We start from the raw sequence: 24,413 nt of genomic DNA, 5'->3' as shown, positions 1-24,413 counted from the left end.
TTAGCCCCAGCATACTTTACCAGTCCTTGTTTTACTTGTTTCTGGGATAACAGGCATTGCCTGCTTCCCCTCCTCATATCTCACCTGACATGGCTGACTGGAACCAGGTAACTCCTGTGATATCTGGAACTGCAACCTGATGTCTGCTGCTCTTAAATTCCCTACTTGCCTTCTTTCAGAAGCTGCTGCTGTTCCTCTGGCTTGAACTCAAAGGGCTTCATGTATTTCTTAGATATAATCAACCTTCCTGTGGCAGGGCCATGGTGCTCCTACCAGGTGATGTGCTCAATTACCTACATCTGTAAAAGAAATGCCTCATTTTGCCAGAGAGGCAGGAGAAGGCCACCATTTTGTCTTCAAATCCAAGAGGAGCTGCTCCCACATGATGCACAAATTAAATTCCTGCCATACAAACCCAGTGTTTTCAGGATGACACCCCTGAACAGGTTTCAGTGCAATAACTGAGCTACCTGCACAAGTTATTTTTAAAGTGTAAGACATGGGCTGACTCACCAAAAGGACGTTTCACCAAACCAAGGCAGGAGAGATGATAAGCTTTAGTACAAGATTTCCTGTCACACAACACCAGCTGGCCTCCATCACCACAACGGAAACAATCATCTTCAGATTCTTTCTTCCCTTCATTTTTCGTTCTGCGTCTCCGTGTTCTCTTTTTGGTCTTTTTGCCTTTTTCTTCTGAGGCATTAGTGGAAGAATTCTAAAAGAGTAAGATATAAATCTGTAAATGCCAGTTTTGCAAAAGAAAAATGTTACACAACCCTGCCAAGCTGTTGGCAGACTGTGCACACAGCCAAGAACCTGACTTGGGGCAGACCTGCCCAGTGCTACTGATCTGTGCTGACAAAAAACCTACACTGACCCTTGAGAAAAGTCATCCTGAAACCAGATCTTCTCCCTACAGGACCTTCCTATTGAAAAAAACCCTTCATTTTTGTGTCACTGGTAAAAGGTCTTCCAATTTCCAGTCTAACCTACTTGTGGCTAATTTATCCTCATTATGTACTTGCACCACCAATCACTTCAACATCCATTTTTCTCTTCTAGTTGTGAATACTCATGCTGGAATCACTAAAACCTGCCCTCATTTTTCTTTGAGGAACAGGAAGTGTAGTTAATGAGAGAAAGAATATACCAAATCTGATTTCAATTCTGTGCTGCATGCACAGAAGCAGCTTTCAAGTGCTACTTGCACTTTAACTCTCCTTCACCAAATCATATAAAATTTTGGATGATTTTTCAACATCTCTACCATCATCCCCTCCCTCTCACCCAATAATCACTATCTACTTTCTTTAAAATTAGCCCGTTCTATCTACCAATGCAGACAACTCCATACAACTAAACTGTAACACTGAATTTCTTTATGGGTGTCTATGTACATGTTCACAGGCTTATGTGAAACCTCATTTAAGTCCATCTCTTAACAAAAACCAGCTGTGTGGGGTCTGAAGACTCCCAGTCCACTCTCTGAAGTGGCTGGTACTGAGCAGTGTGAAGGACCAGAGGAAAGAGCAGCTTTTCAACATCCACATGTGGTACTTGTGCCTTTCCCCACACTCCTATGCCAGCCCTTCAGGAAGCTCCATCAACTTCTGCTGGATTACTGGTTTCAAACTAACCTGGACAGGAATCATACAGATCATTTCTTGATATACTTTGGTATCTTTTTTTCCACATTCAAAACTCACAGTTTTTATTCTTCAGCTCAACGATTTTTTTTAAAAATGAACTTAGCAAAATAATCATACTGTAAAGTTTAAATGAGGAAATATGAACTAGAATGTCAGAATAATCTCACTGACCACAGTAAGGCACATTCTTAGTCAGTCTGAAGCTTCTACAACCCTTCCCCTGACTAGACAGTCAAAATCTCTTGATGTATTACTTGATATATTACTTGCCTTTGGTCTGTCCCCAAGAAATCCACTGCAGTTTGGGGCACCACATTTGCAGACTGTTTTTTCATTGCCCAGACAGTCAAGGTTGTAATTAAAAGTCAGCTCCGTCCCTGAGTGCAAACAGGACAAAGTAACAAATTTTATCAAAATTATTGCAAAGAAATACAGCTGTTGCTATCTTTCTGCTGGTTTGGGACTTGCTTGTTGATGTATTGTCATTGGATGTTCCCTCTCTTTACTGCTTACAAGCACTGACAATAATTAACTAGATGCCCATATATCACAATGTCTTATGCAATTACATTTTACAATAAATTTGTTTGACTTCATGAAACTGTGCTTGTGTCTGACCTTCACATATATTATATCCATCCAACTATCCAGCTAGATATAGCTACAGATAGATAGGTATGTGTGTACACAAACCAGAAAACAGATACTTCTAAACAGCCTCCTACATCCACTCCTTAAGCTTATTATGTTCTTGTTGTGCATTTGAGAGCTCCAAACAAAGCTGCTAAGGATACTAGCCCTAGAAGCAAGGAACAAAAAGCAGCCACTTAAAAAACACTAAAAGTCTGAAAGATTTTTAGTGATCACAAAGCACCACAAAGCATCTCCTCTGTGTGCTGAGTCCTCTACAAGAATATTTGCACTGAATCATGAACCACGACCATCCCACCAATAAATGCACAACAGGTTTAACTGAGAGAATGCAAGCAAAGGCAGCCTGAGCTGATGTACCTGCAGGAATGTCACACACAGCAAAGAGCCCCACACGAGTGTCTCCATTCACTGTCCACTTCAGGGTTTCACAATTTGGTTGGCAGCTGTGATTCATGAACCGGGAATAGTTTCCTTTGGGGCCAGCATCAATAATACGGTCCTGGAGAACAAACCAGCAACAAATTGAAGGGTTTTTCTCTCCTCCCTCACAAAAAAATACAAAAATCATGCATAACCGATGTCAATAGTTGCATTCAGAACTGACATGGTGGTGCTACCAGAGCACACAAGCCAACTGCTGGTGCGTGTTGTATTGGAAACTGTAGTGTCCACATGGCCTGGAATGGGACACTCCCAAAGCAATACTCATGCTCTAGCTCACATTTTCCCAGCACCCATCACAGCCACAGGGCAGGATAATTGTGCTTGTGAGCATTATGGTGGGCATGTTAAGGAACCCCCTTCCCCAGGAAGCTTCAAAACTCAGTCCTTTACCATTTACTTTGCATTAATGTTGCAGTGAGGCATTTGCAAGTACAGTACTTTATGGCATTTACCAAATGCATGAATACTTCCAGAGATTACCAGTTTCTCACCAGATTTCTTTCCCCAAATCATCCTAGTTTAAATGAAAACTAGCTCTTGGTAAGCTAAAAACATCCCTTTCCTACGAACAATTGATCTTCAATTTCTACCTCCACCAAATATACCAGACATTAACAAAATAAAACAAAGCTTGAAATTGCCAAAACTGTTTCATTGCAGAGCTGCTTTAGAAGGCTTTGCTTATTTATGAAGTATTATTACAGATTCCTGCTAGCTCATTTTTATAATGCCATGTGTGACTGTCATGCCTGTGTGCACACTCTTCACTGCACGGGCAGCTCAGCCTAGTAATGGCACTGGCAGTTCCGGCAAGACAGACCCACAATGAGCATTTATTAATGACAGTAGGAGTCAAATACATGCTCAGTTCAGATATCTAACACACTGATGTTGTATGTCAATCTAGCAGAGGAGTGAGAAACTTGAAGTGTTCAGAGAAATGTGGCTTCACCATTCTGTGGTGGTAACTCCTGTGCAGAACTCCTCAGTTACAGGACTCATGGAAACAGTAGCTGTGGAAATACAGAGCAAGAGCCTTGGGAAGAATGGTGTTTGGGACTGAAAAAAATGCAGGACTGGCAGCCAGCTCTTGTTTTTCTCCTAACTAGCTGTCTGGGGACTGAAGCAATATAATATAGATAATCTTTAGCTCCTGCTGTCCAGGTTCTTCACTTTCTCCTTCTCCTGAGGAAGGAAATACTCAGAGGTGTGCACAGAGGCACAGGTGCTGAATTATCCTGGTGTGTTAATTAATCTGCTGCAATAATTTGCTATGAATAAATTTGTGGAGGGTTGGCTGGCTACTTACAGAGAGTGCTTTCAGAAAAGAGTTTCTACAAAAGCACAAGCCTGGTTTTGCCATGAACAATGCAAGGGACAGATGGCTACAAAAAAGATTAGATGCCCTTTACAGGACACAGCCTCACAATTCTATTCCACATTCTCTCAAGTGTGAATTTTATTTTCTGTTGTTGAAATTTTAGTAAAAGGATTGCTAACAGCAATTCCTTCCACTGTATCACTACTGTTTCCCCAAACTTCATTTTAAGACTGGGCAGGTAAGTACTTTATACTTACAGGTACAGGTAAGTACTGTACTTCATTTACTTCATTTCAAGCAACAAAGTACAACCTATAGACCTTAATATGTAATTTATTACTTAGCACAGAACTAAGATTCATGATGTACATATAGAATGGAGAGAGCAGGCAGAGAAGATGCAACGCTGTGAGTTGTAAAACTGTAGAATGTCAAAGGTAGCAGAGTGCCCTGCCAAGGTGATCAATAGAAGAAGAGATCAAAATGAGGCTGTAAGTAAATAATGTCAAAGGTATCAGAGTACCCTGCCAAGGTGATCAACAGAAGAAGAAATCAAAATAAGTTGTAAGTAAATAAAGGCAAAAACCATCAAATAACTTACCTTATCAATTGTAAGCATATAGAAGTGGGTGATATCATTTTCATGTGCATATTTGATTCTTGCCATACACTCCTCTTCATCAATCAGCTCTCCCACATACTCATTCACAAACTCCCCCTGAAAGACACCAAGTATCACTAGTGAAGTATATCCCAAACCCACCTGCAGCATGGCAGGTCACCGACTCTCTGCTGGGTAAGAACAATTCCCACCTTTTTGATGTCCCTCTTGGCTACCAGCCCCCAGCCTTTGCCATCAGTTTTGATGATCTTTGTCTCGGGGTACTGGCGCTTGGTGAAGCACTGGTTCTGGCAGCGCTCTCCTGCTGGGCACACCTGTGGGTGGCACTCGTACATCAGCATCCGATTGAGGCACTCGGAGTCAAAGCCACACGGGTTCTCATCCGTGGGCTTGCAGTTGCACTTGGGAATCTCAGATATGTCAGCGGTGTATATCTGCACTTTACCACAAGGTTTATTCACCTGAAATATACATTGAAATAGAGCAGATACGACTTCAGAACAGTTTGTTTTATTGCAAGAGTTATACGGTGGTTGTTAATTTGGTTTTGCACCACCCCAACAAAGCAAAATTTCACCATCTCATGACTGTAAAAGCACAGTTACCATCATTACAACCTGACCCTACCTCACTGCTCAGCTCAAACCTTTGAGTATCCATTTCCTCCAACTTTACCTTAATGTGTTTGTATGGTGGGGGTTTACGTTCACTCTCCTGGGTTTCTTTGGCTTCTCGCTGTAGTTTTATTTCTCGAAATCGAGTTTCGGCTTCTTGCAAAGCTGAAAAAGATTGCAGAATCAACAGAAATGCCAGAAAGAGGATTACCTCCCCCCAAACTCACTTGCTCATTCCCATGTGTGTTAAAACAAAGCACTGTCCTAGTCCCATCATTTAATTTTCTTGTAATCAATGCTTCTGAAGTCTTACTGTTCTTAACAGAGGTATTAATTCCACTCTTTCAGTCTCCCAGTCTGAGGGAGTCTCAAAGAGTCTACTCTCTTAGTCCCCTTTTTTTAGCTTTCCAGAAAGTAAAAATTATCAGACAAAATTTCAGTTAGATGCCAGTCTTGTACAAGACATTAAAATAATGTTTTCATGCAAAGACAATAATAGTGGCTGTTGCCCAGGGCACCACAAATTTCTTTAATTCAATATTGTAAAACAAAATTTCAAAACCAAGGCTATGTGTGCAGAAAGCAAAGCATGCATATCCCAGGATTATTTTTGTTTACTTTTAGCTGTGTACCATTTTTGAAGACTTTTCCAATTCCTTTGATCCCTTGGTATCTACTCCCTCTGTCTCCCTCCATGTAAGGGAACACCCGTGCTTGGTGCGTCCAATAGTAATCCTTAGAACCAAAGAAAAACACAGGAAATTCTCCGATTTCATGCTTCATTTTCTGGATATTTGGGGGAACGTTTTTCGGATGGCAAACTTCTGCAGGCCACCATCTAGCACAGAAGTACAAATAAAAAAATACAGCATTTTAGTCAAGCTCTTTCTGCAAGAGACAGTTTAACAAAATCACTTGAAACAGCAGTAACTGATTATTATTTCCAAGATCCAAGAGGATTTAAAATCCTTTCATTCCCTCTCAGTAGAGAGTGAGAGAAGACTAGAAAAGGAAATCCTGACACTCAGATCTGTGGGACTTCACCTGCCTGCAAGGTAAGCACACACATAGGACTCCTTATGTCTCAGTAGCAAAATCATCATCTTTACAAGACCTGCAAATACTGTAATTGTCAAAGATCAAGAGAAGGTTGATAACACCTATCAATGTTTCAAGGATTACCCCCAGCCACCTCTATCTCACTCAAATCTCATCCAAGTGTGAAACACCAACGACCTGAGTAACTGATGTCCCAGCCTGAGAGGGAATAATTTAGCCAATTACCAGTTACACCAATTTATTATTGGCAGAGATCTCTGACACAAACAGGGGTTGAAGGCTCCTACACTGGAGGCAGAAGTCAGAAGACTCAAGGAGTCCTGTATGGGTAATGCCTTTGCCAGGAGCAACAGCAAAGCTGCAAGACTTTGAACCTGCAGCTTGCAAGGAGGTGAGGTCCCTAGCTCAGAGAGAGTCAGAAATCAGTGTGCAGCAAGGCTGGCCTACAGGAGCAACCATTGTATGATCCTTAGTTAAACATGCCAGTACTGTAAAACAACACAAATTCCTTCATCAGACCTGTAATTTCCCAGTTTAACCCAAATAATATCCTGGAAATGGAGCTTCTTGCCCGCCCTGCAGTCATTGCAGTACCAGCTCCCATCTGGCATTTCAATGTTTAAGCAGTCAGGGTGAAATGCTGCTGGGCAGGACTCGCAGCACAGCAAACTTCCACCTGCACAGACACAGAAAAAGGAGAAAAAGTTGGAAAACAGCAATATCTAAGTATAAGTTCTGCTTTCCAGAAAGCTTAGAAATGATACACATGTGGTAGGTTCAGTTAGAAAATAAATGGTTAAAACATGCTGACCCTCAGCAACAAATGCACACATCACTTAGCTGGGTACAGCAGCCAAAAGGTCCTGACTAATCTGAATGCCTGGCAGACTCAGGTTAGTAACACATGCAAAATAACAAGCAAGCTGGTGATAAAAATGCCAGAATAATGCACAAATTATAATTGCTGTACTTTAATAACTACAATATGTTTAACATAGTTTTAATATATATTAACATTTCTGTGTAAGAAAAATTGTAACCACAACCAAGTTCTCTTATGATTTTGGGGGTTTTTTTCCTCCCTCAGGGGGCAGAAGGAACAAGGTTGTTAGTTTGTTCCATGAATTATCAAATGGAAAGTTGGCTGCATCTTAAAAGCTACTATGCTGCATGTTAATTTGTTAACAAATCAGGTAAAGTTTTACTGCTACAAGTTTAATCAGCACTATACATTTTGTGGTTGTCAATAAGGAACAGATTTATTTTACAAAATAAAACAAAACACCCTTAATTAGTGGCAAACCCAGCAACAACTAATACTGATTCAATTTGCAGTCTGCTACTAAACTAAAAGCAACTCTTGAAATATTTATGGTGTAATATTACATATTAGCAATAAAGAAACACAAAAGCTTTAGTGCATTAAACACAGGGGAAAGAACAGAAAAATACTCATTAGTAAAGAGTAAAGAATTAACCGGGCTTCTGGTTGTTGCATAAAGTCCAAATAAAAACATTCTTTAATAAATTATTTTGGAAAAAAAGGGGATATTTAAAACCCTGAAGCAGCATAAGCCAGCTTCACACTATAGCATAACCTAACAAAGCCTAACTTAACATGCCACATTTCTAACGATGTGCTATGGATAGAGTAGAAAACAACACTTGAGCTGAGGAATAAAACGCTTTTGAGGAATAAAACGCTTTTGGCTTTCCCTTGTGAAGGAGCCCCCTCCCCAGCCGTTCACCTTTGGAGCACACAAAGCACCAGCTGACGTTGACGTGCGCGTGGTGGCTCTTGCCCTTGGTGGCAGTGAAGTGGTTGGTGCACACGATGCTGTTGGAGGCGATGACGGCGCAGCCGGCGGCGATGCAGACGTCCCCGGCGTGGTACGCCACGGGGCAGCGCACGCAGCGCATCATCTTCCCTGCAAGGCACCAACTCCAGGTCACCCCGGGGCACGGCTGGCATGTGCCACAGCACTGCTGAGGTGCTCCAATCCAGGACAAAACTGACCCGTCATTTTGGCAAAAAAAGAGGTGCTGAGACTCACACGCACAACCCCAGCCGTTGTGTTTGCAACGCCTGCGTATCTACAACAATACTGAATTTATAAAGGTTTTTTTTATACCCAATTTAAGGCTTTAATTATGCATATCAGGGTAGACATGAGTCTTCCTGAGTCATGTATTTTTGTCTGCAAATGTTGCCCAAAGCTAAAAACCTGCACAGAATCAAAATGTCTCCATGTTCATCAAGCCCTGCTGCAGGGTTTGTACATTCTCAGGTCCTGCCCTCACTGCTTTTCCTCTCTCCCCATCACCTACACATTCCAGATTTCATTCTCTCTTGAGAAGGAAACATGGTTAACTATGGTTAACTGAAAACTAGTTAAAAAAAGAGCACAAACAAGGTAAATACTAAAGCTGACTAAAACTTACTCTATTACACCTTTTTTAAAATTCTGAATGAATTGATAGTCCAATTTATGCCTAACAAAACTGCAGCTAGCAGCTCTCAAATGGACACATTCTTTACCTTAACATACCACAAATAAAATGAAATAATCAGCCATAAAAAACATAAAATGAAACTACCTTTTGAAATTCGTGGATGTGAGGGGTTACTAACATGACAACTGAGGCAGCTGTGGAGAGGACATCGAAATCCTCTGTTCTCGAACACAGTGAGATGGAATTTTTTCACACAAGCTTCGTGGTAGAATTTGCCACAGTGAGACACAACACAGCGCTTCACATCAGCCTTTCTCTCCTTACACACGAAACAGGTGTGCACACCTAGTGGCAAAATGATAAACAGAATGTCATATCCAAACACATGAATTTTAAACACCTCTCTTATGCATTTATGTTATGCATGAGGGAATTGCTTTTGTGGTGTGCAGGAGCTTTTTTTCAACAAATCAATTGCATTACTTGATGCAGTAATCTATTCACTTTAGCTCTTTAGTATTAAATACTGATCTGCTCAGATACAAATAAAATAAAGCAAACCCATTTGCAGTTGAAGTGTACACAACAACACCCAAAACCTCACCAATCTGATTTTCTGTTCTTATTTATAAGCCTCAGTATGGCAAGACAAGTAGGAATTTTTAGTTTTCAAATTTTTTTAAGCCAATGGAATAAGATGATGGTCTTGTCTGTGGTCCTCTGAAATTTGAAGCAGGACCACAAACCAAAGACAACCATCTTCTAATCTCTTTTCTTTATTTTGAAGCAGTGTTCCAACGAGGTTTACTGCATGTACTGAAATGAGCTTATGAGCAAGAACACAAATCTTATGTAAAGTTTTGAGATTAAGAACTTCCAAGCACTTATTACAGGATTAATAGCAAATTAAATTAATAGCAATAAGGTGGTCTTTTAACAGGAAAAGCAAAAGACTGATACAGACACACAAAGGACTGAAAAAGAACTTAAAACGTTTCACTCGCTGCTCTTTTTTCTACAAGTTCTTAAGTCATTGTGACAGACTTTAAACCTCATCTCTAATTTTACTCAGAAAGCAAATAATCTGCAGTCATTAAGGCAATGGAATTCTGATTAAATTAGCCATGTTGCAAGAGAGTTCTCACTGAAAATAGGGCAAACTCTGTAAAACATGGCACACTTAGTGGTACACTATGGATTCCCACCCTGTCACATCCCAAAGGATAAGCAAGGGGTCTCTGAGGATACATACTCTGTCCAAGAGGATGTTCTAGAACAATATATGGGAAAACTATAACTTTCCTTTTTTTTTATAATTAATAGAAAGGGACAAACTTGCCTGATGTACATTCACTACAAATGAATTTTCCTGCTGGTCTTCCAGAGAGCCCAAGGCAGCTTACATGAAAAGCTCGATAGCAAAGTCCTTCACACAGCAGGAGATCACCTGTTTTTTCACACAGCTTTTACAACACAAAGGCATTGAATGTTAAAGAAAAGTTCATATGTGGAAAAACACTGTTTTCTTTATTCCTTTTCATATACTGCTCCTCAAAATATCTTTTCCCATTGTTGAAATCAAATTTAACAAGTGAAAGATAATTTTACAAGCATCATCACATGCCCTGGCTTCAAGTTGAAACAGGTAACAGAATCATTAAACCACTAGAAATATCCCTCTCAGACCATGGTTCAGAAAAAAGGAGTAGAAAAAAAAACTGTAAGAAATATTCCTTGAGCACACTGATGCACTGAGTAGGGTTAAAAAGCATCCTTCCTTTCCTTTTCCTTGGCAAAAGGGAATCAGTCCAGTTGGCACAATGATACCTCCATGTCTCAGTGGTTAGCAGTGACACATGCATAACTAAAAATGAACCCAACAACAGTGCTGGCAGAATTGAAGGATTAACCAACATTTATAGACAAATACAACCTCATTCCCACTGTGTACAAAAATGGAAATGTAACTGCTTGCCCAGTCTCACAGAAACAAATTTGATCTGGACTGTGTTATCATTTCATAGCCCAAGAGCCCTTCTAGGACAGTTTGAGGAAAAGCTTCTGCTTTCAGTGGCTTCCTGCCCACACACCACAGCAGGGCAGTGCTGCCACCTCTGCTGCACACAGAGCACAAACCCCACTGGGCTGGGCTTGCTCCTCTGTGCTAACAGAGAAACCAGCAGCTCTTCTGCATCATCTGCCCAGTCACCTGGCAACACTCATGTGCTTCTTCTGAGCTACAAATTATGCTTATCTTACAGAGCTGGGAACTCAAGCAGAAAGGCTAAGTCATTTACTGGAGGTCAAGAAAAAAAATAATTAGGTATTAAGAATCCATTTACTGCCATGGCAACCTCATCACTAACAGACATCTCAGACACACATGATAAACCTGTTTCTGGCCTCATATTGTCATTTTCATATTTAAAAATACCTTCTCTAAGGAAAAGCTCGGGAAACACAGCCCAGCTAACGTCTCTCACCTGACACACATATTCTTTTTTTGTTCCCACTCCTCTCTCAGATTTTTTGGATGATATAGACACTTCAGTCTGAGTCTCATCAGCACTTTCATAGGGGGACTCTGAGCGCTCATCTCCTTGGCCATCAGAGATCTGAAGATTAAACACAGGTGTTAGAGAAAGCAGGCACAGATGGGCAGTTCAGCACAGCATCAGAACTGGTGGAAGCACACACACTGCAACTCAGACTAGCAGGTTTAGGCACGCTCTTCTGGTTTTGTTTCCCCCACCTTCAAAAAAACCACCTTGATTAAAACCAGAATATGCATTCGTGGAAGTCTCATCAAAAGGATTATACAACAATCCCCCTCACCAGCAAGTTTACAGCAGCCAAAACAGAACACCAAAACTTTGCAATATGGCATTTTATTTATACTCAGTTCTATAATACAGTTAGCAAGAAGTGTCTAGCCATAACACAGGGATATCTTCAAATCCCTTGAATAAAGTCTGAGCATGTGATTTATGAGAGAGCAACAGTCAATTTTTAAAAAGAAACTTGGTAAACTCCAAGCTGCATATAAAAGTCTCTGACCCAAATATTCTCCAAGAAGTGTGCACAGCATACAGAAGAGAGGAAGAAAAGAACAAGCAGCTGTCAATATGTTTAAGGAAAATTACAGTCAACAATAAACTCAAAATGCTACAGAAGATAGCCTTGTTATGGATAAACCTCATATAATAGATCTAGATGCAATAAATATGGGGTGCTATTAAAAATAGTTGTAATTTACTTTTAAAAAACCCATTCTAAATAACATATTTAAAAGAAAATACAGGGTAGTTTTCAGTTCAATAGAATTTAAGGAGGTTAACAGACAACCAAGTCATTTGTCTCATCTCACATTACACCAGAAGATGCAGAATTTCATGCTGTTGCCCCCAGATAATACTCAGTGAGTTGTGCCTCAGTGAAGTACATTCTCCAGGAGAGGATCACAATTTGGAATTGCAAAAGGAAGCCTTCATTTCTCTCTGAGCTCATTCCAATGGTTATTCACACATACCATCAAAAGTACTGCCTCCTGTCCCTTCTGGGCTGTCTAACTGCAGCTCACAGTTGATGATGCCTTCTCCAGGCACTTCAGCTACATTAAAACTCCCTTGGAAGCAGGCATTTTCCTCCTGTGGAAGCATGCTGCAATTAAGCCTGTTTCAATCCTTTTTATTCCACCCTCTAATTTTCTCCCTAGGGGACTTTTTCCAGCATCTAGAGCATTTTAGTGGGGTTTCTCTAAACCTTTTCTGTGCTTTAAAAAGGTTGTTGAAAAATCAAGCATGAGAACTGGAGGCAATAACCCATTACAAGCCTTGTAAGTACCGTGGTCCAAAGCAAGCCAACATGATACCACTCTTCTCCACTTCTGTTGTGCTGTGCAAGAATCTCCCCAAGTCTCTTCAATACAGCACTGAAAGTCACTCTAAATTGCTGTGCTTTCTAAATTGTGTTTAAGAGATCATTTTTGCAAACAGCCATTTGTCAGGACACAGACACCCCACTTTATATGAAGAATTTACTCTCTGTTTTCAGACACAGAATCTCATATTTATCTACAGTAAAACACCTTTTTCTAAAAATGGCCCAGCTACATGCTGGAGACAGCTACATGCAACCTCCTAATCAACCAATCCATGTAATGTGCAGATTTATTAGAGATTATGATGTTGAAATCAGAAAGAAAAAATGTAAGATCAAAGCAGGCCTAGATTTAGTTTTTATAAAATCCCTTTAGAAACACTAGTTTTGAGTGATTAATTCTCACTGCTGCTGCCAGCTAACTTGCATTCCTCCATTTAACATTTACTTTCCTTGATCATGTCTAAAAATATTTTATAAATTGGATCAGGCTGACAGTTTTTGGTTGGTTGGTGGGTTTTCCCCCCCACATTACCTGCAAGAGTATAAATTCATTTCCTCTGTGCAAATTCATACTTTCATTTCACCTATGAAAATTTCTACAATTGGAGTAATTTGGAGATTCTGCCAGACAATTTCATAAGTGGTTAAAAGAAACTGCAGGTAAAATCATTGCTGTGTTCAGGCACCAGGAAATCTCTGTCTCCTGGAAGGAGCTGTGAAATAGTGAACTGCAAAATTCTTGCTGGGAAGGGGCAGATAAAGGAAGGCAGTGTGGGAGCATGGCAAAAATACAAACCCAATTTCCCTTCTGGTTTAAGTAAACTTACACACATGCTCATTTCTCTTTAAACTATTCCCACAGAAACACTAATTAGTGGCACACTGCACTGACATTTTTAGTAGCTCATTACGTTCTTGTTTGAACTAGCCAGAATTAGTCATGGCTAGAAAAGAAAAAAGGAAAAATCAGCTGGAAGGTCTTAGATCCGCATTTCTTTCCTGCTTAAAAACAAAACAGAACAAAGCAAAGCAAAACCAGCAGTCTTGCTGTCACCTGACAATGGCTTCCCACCTTTTCCCCACAAAATACCTAAACCCAGAGAAAACCCATTTGTGCAGCACCCCTCGAGTTAACAGAGCCTTCCCAGCAGCAAGAGCCATAGAGCCTGGCCCTGGAGGAAGGTGCTCCTCTTCCCCCAGCTCACTGCTTTTTAAAACAGAGCAGAGAAACACAACATTCCCAGTGACATATATTCGGTTAAGAGAATACGAGTCAAAGCAATGTTTCCCAAGATTTTCCTTGGTTTATACATTCTGTTCAACTGAAGGATGCAGACCTCTGTATGGAAAGGGAACCCTATTGGCAGAAGGCAATTAAAAAAAAATTTCTGAAAAATCCCCCTAGATAAGGGTGACAAAATCCCAGCCTTTGTGAACTTCAGGCTGACATCAGGTTTCCTACCACCTCAGAATGGATGCATCAGCCCTTTATTTAAATTAAATGGTTACTGAGCCAAAAAAAGGAACACTGCTGGCAAGAATCAAACCTGACATCACAAATGCAACCACAAAAGCCAAATTCTATCAGCCCATTTCAAGAGAAAACTTGGCAATTTACATCTACCTACAGATTACTGCCAGGTTTCAAGCACAAATACCAACACACGGAGCACGAACAAAATACCCTCAGTTCATCAACTGAATGGCTGCCAGGCTGAGAGCATCTTTCAAAATCTCCCCTTTACAGCTGTCAGGAGTCTCACACACTTTACAAATCAGATGCTCTATTAAGCACCAGTTTTGTGTTGCACAGACAGGAGTGGATACCTGCTGATGGCTGTCCCAGCTCCTGGCAGTCCCTCCATGCACAGCAGCTCAGAGATCCACCCCTGGGGCCTGGGTGCACCTCTCCATCCCTGCCACCATGAGCAAAGGTTTAACCATCCTCTCCAACACAGCTCACACACACTTCACTAGCACATTGCACAGCTTGGGGCCCTAACAAAGGGGAAGGGTAGCAGATTTCCTGTCCTAAGAAAGGGATGCATTTCTTTAGGATAATTTATTTGGACCCTTATTTGTATCTTGCAGAAGGTGACACACTGTCTACCACATATCTTTGAGGAAAGCTCCCCCTATAAAGAGAACTGGAATTCAACACCTCAGCTCCTCCAGTTATCCCAGAATAGCCAATGGGAATATCAGGGAAGGAAAAGAGCATCCATTCCTTGAGGCTGTGGAGAGGAGGCTGAGCCAACCCTTCATCCAGTGTTTCTCAGAAATGACTTAGAACCCAAGAGAGGAAGAGCATTTGGTGGCTGGGAAAAATGTACTTGTACCCCCAGCAAGCTGTAGCAGCCCTAAGGTTCTGATTCATCTGGGGGACACTGAGTTTTGCAATTAAAATACGTGCAGATTGAAACAGTCACTAAGGAAAGATGATTTACAAGAAGATTGCTAGAAATCAGCTCATGCTGACGTGACACAGCCTCTGCAATGAAACATAACACTTCTGTAGAAGTTTTTAACAGTTCACACACCACAGCCCAAAACACAGCCTTCAATACAAATCTAGACAGGTTTGGGGCCTTCTTACTTGTTAAATTTAAGTTACAAATATACATCTTTCCCTTGTAATCATACCAAAGCTTGTCTCGTCCTTATTTTTGTAATGTAATCCTCCCAGCAAAGAAAATTGTAAATTATTAACTCTTCTGAAATTCAGGCCAGGGCTCTAAGTAATCAACCTTCAGATTAATGGCAAAACCTGTTAATTGGCAATTTGTAGCTATTTTATTCTGCTTTACATATGGAGTCATTTCTTGTTTCTCATAAAGGCAAAGGACTGTTTCAAAGAGCATAAATTTCGGTGGAAAAAAGCCAAGGCTATTCACTTCAGACTTTTAGAAAGTGCCAAGTTTCTGCACTGAAATTGTGCCTGACCTCTGCCATCACCTCCTCTTCAGCAGTTACTGCTGCTGTGACATGGAGGACACCCTTCCTCTGCTGAAGAGAGGATCAGTGCAAGCTCCATCAGCCTTCACACACTGCCCATCAGCCAGGCTTCCCTTCCCTTCCTGAGCATCAACATCATTTTGTGAGGACTCGCCTGCAGAGGCTTTCACACTTCACTGCCTGAACACTGAGCAAGAGTGGTATTTCAGAAATCAAATGCAGCTCCTTCTGCTGGAGACTCTGCACCTGCATACTCAAGTGAGAAAAAGGGAGGAAAACAGCCTAAAAACCAATTCATGCTTTTCATGTGGGGCAGGCCAGAACTGACATCAGGGGTTGGTGAGGTTCCAAATACCTTTACTACTCTCAGAAATGACCAATTTCCCATCAGGCTCCCCAGGTTTCCTACATGTCTCAGCCATTATTCACTACTTACACATATAAAACTCAAAAGGGAACATGTAGGGACACATTACTGCATTTTCCCAAGTTCCCCATAGCTTTATTATTGAAAGAATACTTAACTACTGAGTCAAACTGGGACAAAGTTTTGGCATCTCCGTAAGTGCTTTGTGTTTAGTATTGTATTTTTACCCTTCAAAAGACAGAAATTGTAGCAAAGGGTCATTAAACAATTGGGCTTACTCATCTCGAGATATTTTGAGCATACATTTTATACTACTACTGTATTTTTGGAACAGTTACTCAGGCCCACAACGCTACAGGGATCAGCATATAAAGACTTCAAATCCCCCAAAGTATTTTTAATTTTCTTTTGAACTATATACTAAAATTCCCTGTTCACAATAACCAAAAGAAGTGCTTAAGGGATTCTTTCAGACAATCATCAACCTATTTTTAGAAAGACTATGTAACAATGCTTGTAGAAACCATCTTCAGCATGAATTCAGAACTGAATGAACATGCTCTGCATACTGCAATATTTGATGTACAAAGCCAGATTACATCAGCAAGCACTGCTGAACACTGGGTAACTGTTTAATTGCTAAATATAAGGGTGATATTTACTTTTTCTTCCTGCTTCCTGGACTACTTTTGCCTGTTATGTGCAAAAGGGACCTACACGTGCATACAGATGCAAGGACTGTTGGTGGAATAATGGAGTTTCCTTGGCGTGATTATATTGAGTAAATAAGTGTTTGGTTTTCACAGAGGTTGCCAAGCAGGCTTAGAGGAGGAAATGTGTGCAACTCTACACAGTAGTTACAACAAGAAAACACACTAGAGCATTGAGAGGAATTAAAATGAGTCAGCTATGTGCATTTTCTGAGTTTATATGTTTATATTCTTAATTTTGTCTTTTGTCTGAAGCACTCTAAAATAATTAAAGGGGGACAGGCAGGAAGTCAATTTGACAGAAGACTCTATACACAGATTTTGTGTACAAAATCACTCCTCAGTGTTTTCCTCCTGCAAGACTTCCTCCAGCTGCAACACGAGTCCTGCAGCTGCAGGACTGAGCCCGAGTTAACTGCACAGCTCACTGCACCACCAATTAAAGGTGCAAGGACGAGCACTGACACAGGCAAACATTTCTCACAGCACATCCAAACACTGAATCCAGGTCTACTAGTTTTTAAACTGTAGTTCATTTTTTAGAATGAACCAGGTAGCTGATTCCAGGCTCAGCCACACACCTCGGCAGAAATGCAAGGCAATTCTTCATTCCCTCTGGCTTTTTACAAAGAAGAGTTAAATGCTAGCTGGTATGTACACTCAGCCTGAATATTTCTAGAACCACGTGGGTGAACTTTGCAAATGGCATTGTTCCTTTCATATCTGGGTGGCTGAAATGTCACTTATTAAAATAAAAAAGGCAGTGACATATTCTGGCATCCAATCATATTGATACATGATATAAGCTGTGGAAGGATAGACTGGAATTTAAAAATTCAAATCATAGCGTGGTTCAAAGAAGCAGATGAAGTCAAATACTGATGTAGACATTTGCTCCACCCACTTGAATAAAATTTTTTTTTCTCCACATCAAATTGTCTCCTTCCTTTCAGACAGCTCCAAAATCAGACAAAATACCAGAGCCAGCAAAATCACTGCTCTGTAATTTCAAAGAAAAAAAGATTCAGAAATTCTAGGTCTGAAAATAAAGTGTCTGTACTCATGCAGTCTGGAGCCTGGAAATTTAAGAAGTTATTATAATAAGAACAAAAAATTGCAAGCACTCTGCTTGATCAGCTGGTGACCTGGCTATTAAATGTGCATTTTGTTTTAGATTTAGGATTAAGTCTTCATTTTCAACAGCTGATCTAAGAAAGTATCCTTGCTGGCCCAGTGTTATCCTAGGAGATGGGGAGGGGGTCATGGTGTGTCTTTTTTTCTTCCCTTGAAGTACTTCCTGGCTAAAGGCTGTCCTAAAGGACCAGCATCAATATTTGCTAAGGCAAAAACTTCTCATGGAGCAGAATCAAACCCCAAATACTATTCACTGTGTGTTGGCAATTGCAGACTGAACATCAGCACTCCTGTGCTCATCAGCTTCCCTGGGACTTCCCCTCTCCTAGATCCAGTTCACACAAGGTTTTCCTGCCATGCTTGAAGGCTCAAAACCAATCTGGAAATTTAGATTGAAGAAATTGTTAACATTTGAGCATCTATGGTGCCTACACTGGAACAGGCTCCAACAGTTGCTACTCCATCAGTCACACACCTCTTTAGACTTTTCCAGCTACCAAAGCACAATTTTTGTTCAAAAAAAATTTCTTCTTCAAAAAAATCACTTGATCAATTCACTCTGTCTAATAAAAGCCTTTCTTGAATTACTCACATATGCTTGTGTAACAGCCTTCTTAGGCATTAAGAATACAAGCTTTGGTCTTAGTCATTCAAGACAATGATGTTCTTCTGTCACATTCTGTTTAAGCAGTAACAAAAACAACTAAAGGGCAAAATTTTGATATCCAAAGAAGGCAACCCCTCCCACTTCCCACTGGTTTACTTGAGCATCACTTGCTTTATAATGCAGGCTGTAGGACATCAAAAGGAAGCACACCCCACTATGTACACTTATCTTAAAGCTAGGGGTATATAAAATGAAAACAAAGCATGGCAGGAAATTATTTCCTCCTGCTTGCCTGGCAGGCAAGTCTCCTCCAGGGCAGGAGCAGCAGGACCCATGAAAGAAAGGGCCCACAAAGGGTGACCTGCACCTCTTACAGGGATGTCTTAAGCAACATCCTCTCTCAGGTCACCTGCTGTGATATATATTATAATCACATGATATTAACATATCATATACAAAAGATACACAGCATCTTTTCACAGGCAATTAAAGAGGCATGTCTTCATGAGTTCTGAATGCTGTTGCCCACTAAGTTTCACTTTCCTGAACACTCAGGACACTGCTACAATCTCAGACTTCCTGACAAGACTTCAGAGTCGGTGATTTCTACACCACAGACACCCAGGGGAAGTGGGCTGGGCTGGCTGAGAGCTCTCTCTACAAACTTGGAGGATGCATGTTCTGATAAATAAACTCTTCCATCTTTCCAACAGATAAAACCCAACTGAATATTTTTTTCTTATTAACAAAATCTGAGCATCTAGAGGGTTGGGTTTGTTTTGTTATTTTTTTTACTCTAAGAACATCTTATGTAAGAGTAAGTCAATAAGCAACATACAAACAGGTCAGGCTGTATTCAAAAGACAATCTATCGTGCACCCACACAGAGACAGAAAAACTGACAGAGCCAATTGAGTTACAGTTAACATTTCCTTTATTTCATATAAGAATTCCTGAACTGAATGAAGAGTGATATTTTGGCCCATACTGCTAGACTAGATAAATTCTTTAAGTATGCGGTGCCACAGTGTACACAGTACTATAATAGCAAAAAAAAGACAGCCTGGGACAAGTTTCATTTTTATTATTAGCAGGAGTTAGACGTTTCAGATAAGGATATTATGCATTTCTGAATTTGCCTGGAAAGTTAATTAAAACTATGAGAACATTTTAAAACAGTATAAAATTGCCTACAGATACTCAAGATACTTTGGTAGGGGATGCAGAATAAAAACCTACATCATGTAAACATTCAGTTAACAGATTCTCTGCACTCTGAAGCCTAAGTAACACACAAGAGGAGAATAAGTACACAAGAAACTTAATTTTCTACACAGAATGTGCTGTCAAAGAACAAAAGTGAAGCTTTGAACTTTTTTCCACGTGAAAATAGAACCATTGTAACAAAACTGTATGGTCTGGTGGGTGATGCAGGTCATGTAAAATGTTAGAGGCTTTAGCAGAGGTTTAGCAAGGAACAAGTCCAACTACTTGCAGTGTTCCATAAAAATGTACCCCTGACTGCTTACTGGGGAAAAAAAATCATAGGTATACAGAAACAAACACAGGAACCAACTGTCTGCTAAGTCACAGGATGTAAGGTGGCACTATATATTAAGTTATCCTTAAGCAATGTTTAGAAGAGAGAATTATATTTGCAGGAAGCTTGAATGAAATGCTAGAAGCACAGTGATTTTGTTTAACAACCTGCAAGGTCAACAGCAACTGCTTTTTCCTTAGATCAGTAGCTTGTTTAAAATAACATGAATTCCCTTCTTCCTTCCTGTTCTTAGGATCAAAAAGTCAGTTATTTTCACCTTCAGCAGGAGTTTTTAGTTGCATATTCTAGGACAACTAGACTCCAGGGTTGATAAATGGAGCTGATGTACTTTTTGAGTTGCAAGCTGTGCATGTCTCAGGACTGCCTCCTCAAGCAAACACCTTACCTTTCAAGAGCTGGACATGTTTTCTCCTTTGTGTATACATGCTAATGCCCATTAAAAATGCAGATAAATGAAATCTGTCTCAAATCAGTAATGGGAAAAAACAATCCACTGTTTAATATGAAGAAAACGAGCATTAAGGCTTGCATTATTATAATTTGCATTGTTAGGCCTTGGAAACACAAGAATTTGTAGCTATAACCAGGAAGTGAGCTTGTTTTGACACTGGGTGTTACAGAAGGAAGAAAGAATTCCTCTAAAGAAGATGTGATGAAATTAAAATAAAAGCACCTCTTCAAATCTTTCCCAGGCTTCTTTAAGCTGCCATCTGCTGGCCAGCTCAGACTTGAGGGTGTGATGAACGACAGGCTGGCTAACTTAGAGCATTACATGTGCTTTATTTTGTCCTCTCTTAGAAAAAATTACACTTTCTTTGACAAAGTTTGTAAGCAGTACCTACGGTCTGCACAATACTTTGACACTTATCTGCTGTCAACAAATTCATCCAGTTTAATGAAGGCAGACAATAATCACAAAAATTGATAGAAAAGCTAAAGCAGCTATGTTTCATGCAAACACACCAAGTGTGCCAATAATCCAGCAGTAATGGTAATGTAAAATCTTTTTTATTTATTAAAAAAATACTGATTACACTCTTACTGGCACCTACTACATTATTGGGGGGTGGAGGGCCAAGGTAAAAAACCCAAATTAAAATACACCATCTGCATCTCTTCTCACAAATATGTGCTTTTGGATGCTTACACCAAGTCTTACAAAGCCAGTAAAAAACTACTCCGAGCTTTTGCAGACTCAAAAGTGTTGAGTATCTTTTTCACATCTGGCCCTACCAGTTTCTCATTAAGAATTATATTTCAACAAAATCATATTTCACATAAGTGACTTGAGTCAAGTGCCTAGAAGTAAAATTATTTTGTTTCAAAATTAAATGCAGGTATGAAATTCATTTATTCCTGTATAAACACTTCACTGCTTCTGTCCACCCATCTTAAAACACCTTCAAAGCCCAATTTTTTGAAGGGAGTGAACCTTTAATCTCTAATATGTCATATCTACAAATCTTCCACACTCCCAATCTTATTTCCCTCCCAAAGCAATTTATCAACTGAAAATTTGGCCTTGCCTGATTTTATAGTATTCAAATAAACCCCATTTAAAAAATATCCCCTAATAACAACAAAAAGCATTCAAAATATTTTTTTAAATGTCAAATAAGATGCATCTTTCAAACAAGAAAGAACTGAGCACATCTTTCCGAGAACCTGGTTGTAAAGGACAAACATTTAAGGGGTGTGTAGCTAACAACAGTTTTTGACAAGTAACAGTCACATCCAGGTTCCATTCTGGAACAAACTGTTCACAAACAGTATGGGAGAAAAAGAAAGGAGAAGAGAAAAAAAAAGACCAGAATCCTCATATATACACCTTGTGGAGATGTATGTGCTTGTAGAATACACAGAATTTTTCCTATACTTGTTAAGAGAGCACCTAAACCAACCCTCAGAAGTATTACAGTGAACACAGAAATGTGAAAGTTAATCATTAAATCTATTTAAAGTTGAGAAGAATTACATCCTACTCAATTAGCTGTGCAAGGCATTCACCATTACCTGACTGTGTTTATTTTTAAAAACCTTTCCCTTAATACTGGGAAAGTTTCTCTCCAGATGAATGCTCTCAGGACACACACATATTTAGCTGTTTAGACAAGTGCTAAATAAAAACATAAAAGGGGGACAAGTTTTTAAGAGCCACCCACACAAGCCAGAATTTCTGTCTTTCCTTGTTTCATAGAGCAGGTCAATATTAATTTCTGAAACACGTGCCTGACATTTTTGTTTTATTTAACAGCAAAAATATATCTAATATAGGAAACAGACTGGGCCCAATCCTTAGCTGGTCCAAGTTAGGTCAGTGTAGCTTTAACCAACCCAAGGAATTAGTCCATTAATGTACTTCCCCCAAAATCATTGAACAAGGTGTGTTTTCTGTTATGCTGTTTGGGACTTTTATTTTAACCCTTTGAAAACAATTCACTTTCTAGTTTGTGTATCTGTGTTCTGTGAGCAGTGTATGAAGGTAATTTTCTCAGGTCTTTTACTGTTTAGCAGTAGCTGAGTAAATGAGTGCTAAGTTTTAGAATTTCCATCTCAGGCATATGTAAGATAAAACCATATCCTTTCTTACATATGAACCATTATGTTATACCCCAAAATCCTACAAAAAAGAGTCTTTTGTTAGGAAAGACTTCTGGATAATTCATTTTATAATCATAATCTCGAGAAAGAGAAGAATCTGTCTCCTAAGTGCACAATATTTAGGGATGCATATTTTGAGCCAAATCCCCCCAGATTTTTCCTTAAACTAGTCTGGTTGAATAGAGAGTCCCAAACAGACAATTACACAGCAAGTCCCACCAGCAAAGCCAATCCAGCAGAAGCTGGTAAGCCAAAAGATGGGAGTCTCTCAACTGAGAAAACAAAGTAACTATTACTTTATTTGGCTGCTGCTATGGACATTATTTCCTGTGGGACCTCTCCTTTGCTTGTTTTATTGGGGTACAGGAGGGAGTATTTATTGAGGTTTTTTAGTTAAAATGTTTTTCCAGTTACAGTTAAGATATACAGCCATTAACATGCAATCTTTTTTCCCCTACCCAAAGGTAAACTGTTTACTGAACATTGCCTAGATATTTTAACTGCATTCATTACAGCACCTCATGCATTTGTTAGGGGAGATGAGAATCTCTAGGAGAGCTGGAAGCCCTATTCCCTTGTTAGCAGGCAAGTATTTTCTCTACAGTTTTTGTAACACAGACTGGGTGAAGCTGTTTGTCTATGGATATTTTACTAAATCCTACCAACTACAGATCCAAACCCACCTGCAAAACAGCATGCATACTTCACCCTCATGCTGCCACTCTTTGGCTGACTGGTTTTAACAGTGTAGATGACTTGGGGAATGGTTTAATGGATTGTATGAATACACTTCTGGTACATACATTTCATTTATTGTATGTCAACTGAGAAGAATTACAGTTCCAAATATGCAGAGCTAAGACTATGATTAGTAAGTATCAAAAAGATACATCCTTCACTGCCTCTTTAACTCTACTGGGTTGGAGCTATTTGCATCACAGAGAAATAGCACTAAAACAGCCTGAAAACTAATTTCAATTAAAAGGGGCTCTGCTCAGGAGACTGTCCAGTTCTAGATCAAACAGAGGATTAGGAAATTTGCTTCGATATAAAAGCTATGGCAACATGACAATATTGAGTTACATAATGTAACTAATGTAGTACACTTACATAAAAATCTGTAGAAGAAAATACAGAACACACTGGCATTTTACTTTGCCTCTAATAGAAGGTTACAATTCTAAAACGTTGTTGGTAAATACATTAAAAACCACAATAATATCTCGACGTCCCCAAAAGAGACGTTTGTGTTACAATAAATGATTTGCAATGCACACGGTAACAGGTTTCACAGAGGCCAAAACTGTAACTTGTCTAGAGCACCAACGTTAGAGAATTCGCCTTTGATTTTTGCTTTTTTTTTTTTTCTTAAACAAGATTCACACCTGATAATTTCTGTAATTAAATGGCTGTGTGCAAACACCACTTTTTTTTTACCTCATTCTCAGTTAAGGAAGCTGAAGGAGATGAACTCTTGCTAAAAGCAAGAGTTGAAGATTCTGCTGCTGAAGCCCGATTTCGCTTCTTCAGAGGTTTACATGCATCAGACAGATTTTTCGTTGCTGTAAAATAATTTTGGTTTACAAAGTGAAGTTTGGAACTTTAAAATGTTATCTCCCTGAAGCCATTTAAAACATTCCTTCAGATACAGGAAGGAATTATTTAGGTACATCTTCTGGGCACCTACACAGGACTGAGCGAACATGAAGCTTCTGAAGCCATGTATTGTGGCTTGATTTTAAAAATAAAGGTTTCTATTAATCCAATATGTGCTAA

At 39.7% G+C, this 24,413-nt stretch overlaps 1 protein-coding gene across 7 annotated transcripts in view; it reads right to left on the bottom strand.

Moving 5' to 3' along the window:
• The window catches only part of NSD2 (nuclear receptor binding SET domain protein 2), a 99,736-nt gene that overhangs the window by 4,027 nt on the left and 71,296 nt on the right, over positions 1-24,413 (bottom strand). For all 7 annotated transcript variants that reach the window (XM_039723926.1, XM_039723925.1, XM_039723928.1 and 4 more), the window contains 13 exons: positions 24,075-24,199; positions 11,304-11,435; positions 10,160-10,283; positions 8,965-9,165; positions 8,115-8,294; positions 6,886-7,042; positions 5,940-6,145; positions 5,369-5,472; positions 4,885-5,154; positions 4,673-4,789; positions 2,664-2,805; positions 1,923-2,029; positions 514-718 (listed from right to left, as the gene is read on the bottom strand). In XM_039723926.1, coding sequence (XP_039579860.1) covers positions 514-718; positions 1,923-2,029; positions 2,664-2,805; positions 4,673-4,789; positions 4,885-5,154; positions 5,369-5,472; positions 5,940-6,145; positions 6,886-7,042; positions 8,115-8,294; positions 8,965-9,165; positions 10,160-10,283; positions 11,304-11,435; positions 24,075-24,199 — 2,070 coding nt within the window. The remainder of the gene's footprint in view (positions 1-513; positions 719-1,922; positions 2,030-2,663; positions 2,806-4,672; positions 4,790-4,884; positions 5,155-5,368; positions 5,473-5,939; positions 6,146-6,885; positions 7,043-8,114; positions 8,295-8,964; positions 9,166-10,159; positions 10,284-11,303; positions 11,436-24,074; positions 24,200-24,413) is intronic.

The sequence above is a fragment of the Passer montanus genome, unplaced genomic scaffold (assembly GCF_014805655.1).
Source record: "Passer montanus isolate IOZ18808 unplaced genomic scaffold, ASM1480565v1 scaffold51, whole genome shotgun sequence".
Classification (NCBI taxonomy): Eukaryota; Metazoa; Chordata; class Aves; order Passeriformes; family Passeridae; genus Passer; species Passer montanus.
Note: the sequence above shows the minus strand (reverse complement) of the source record. Positions and strands in the feature narration are given on the sequence as shown.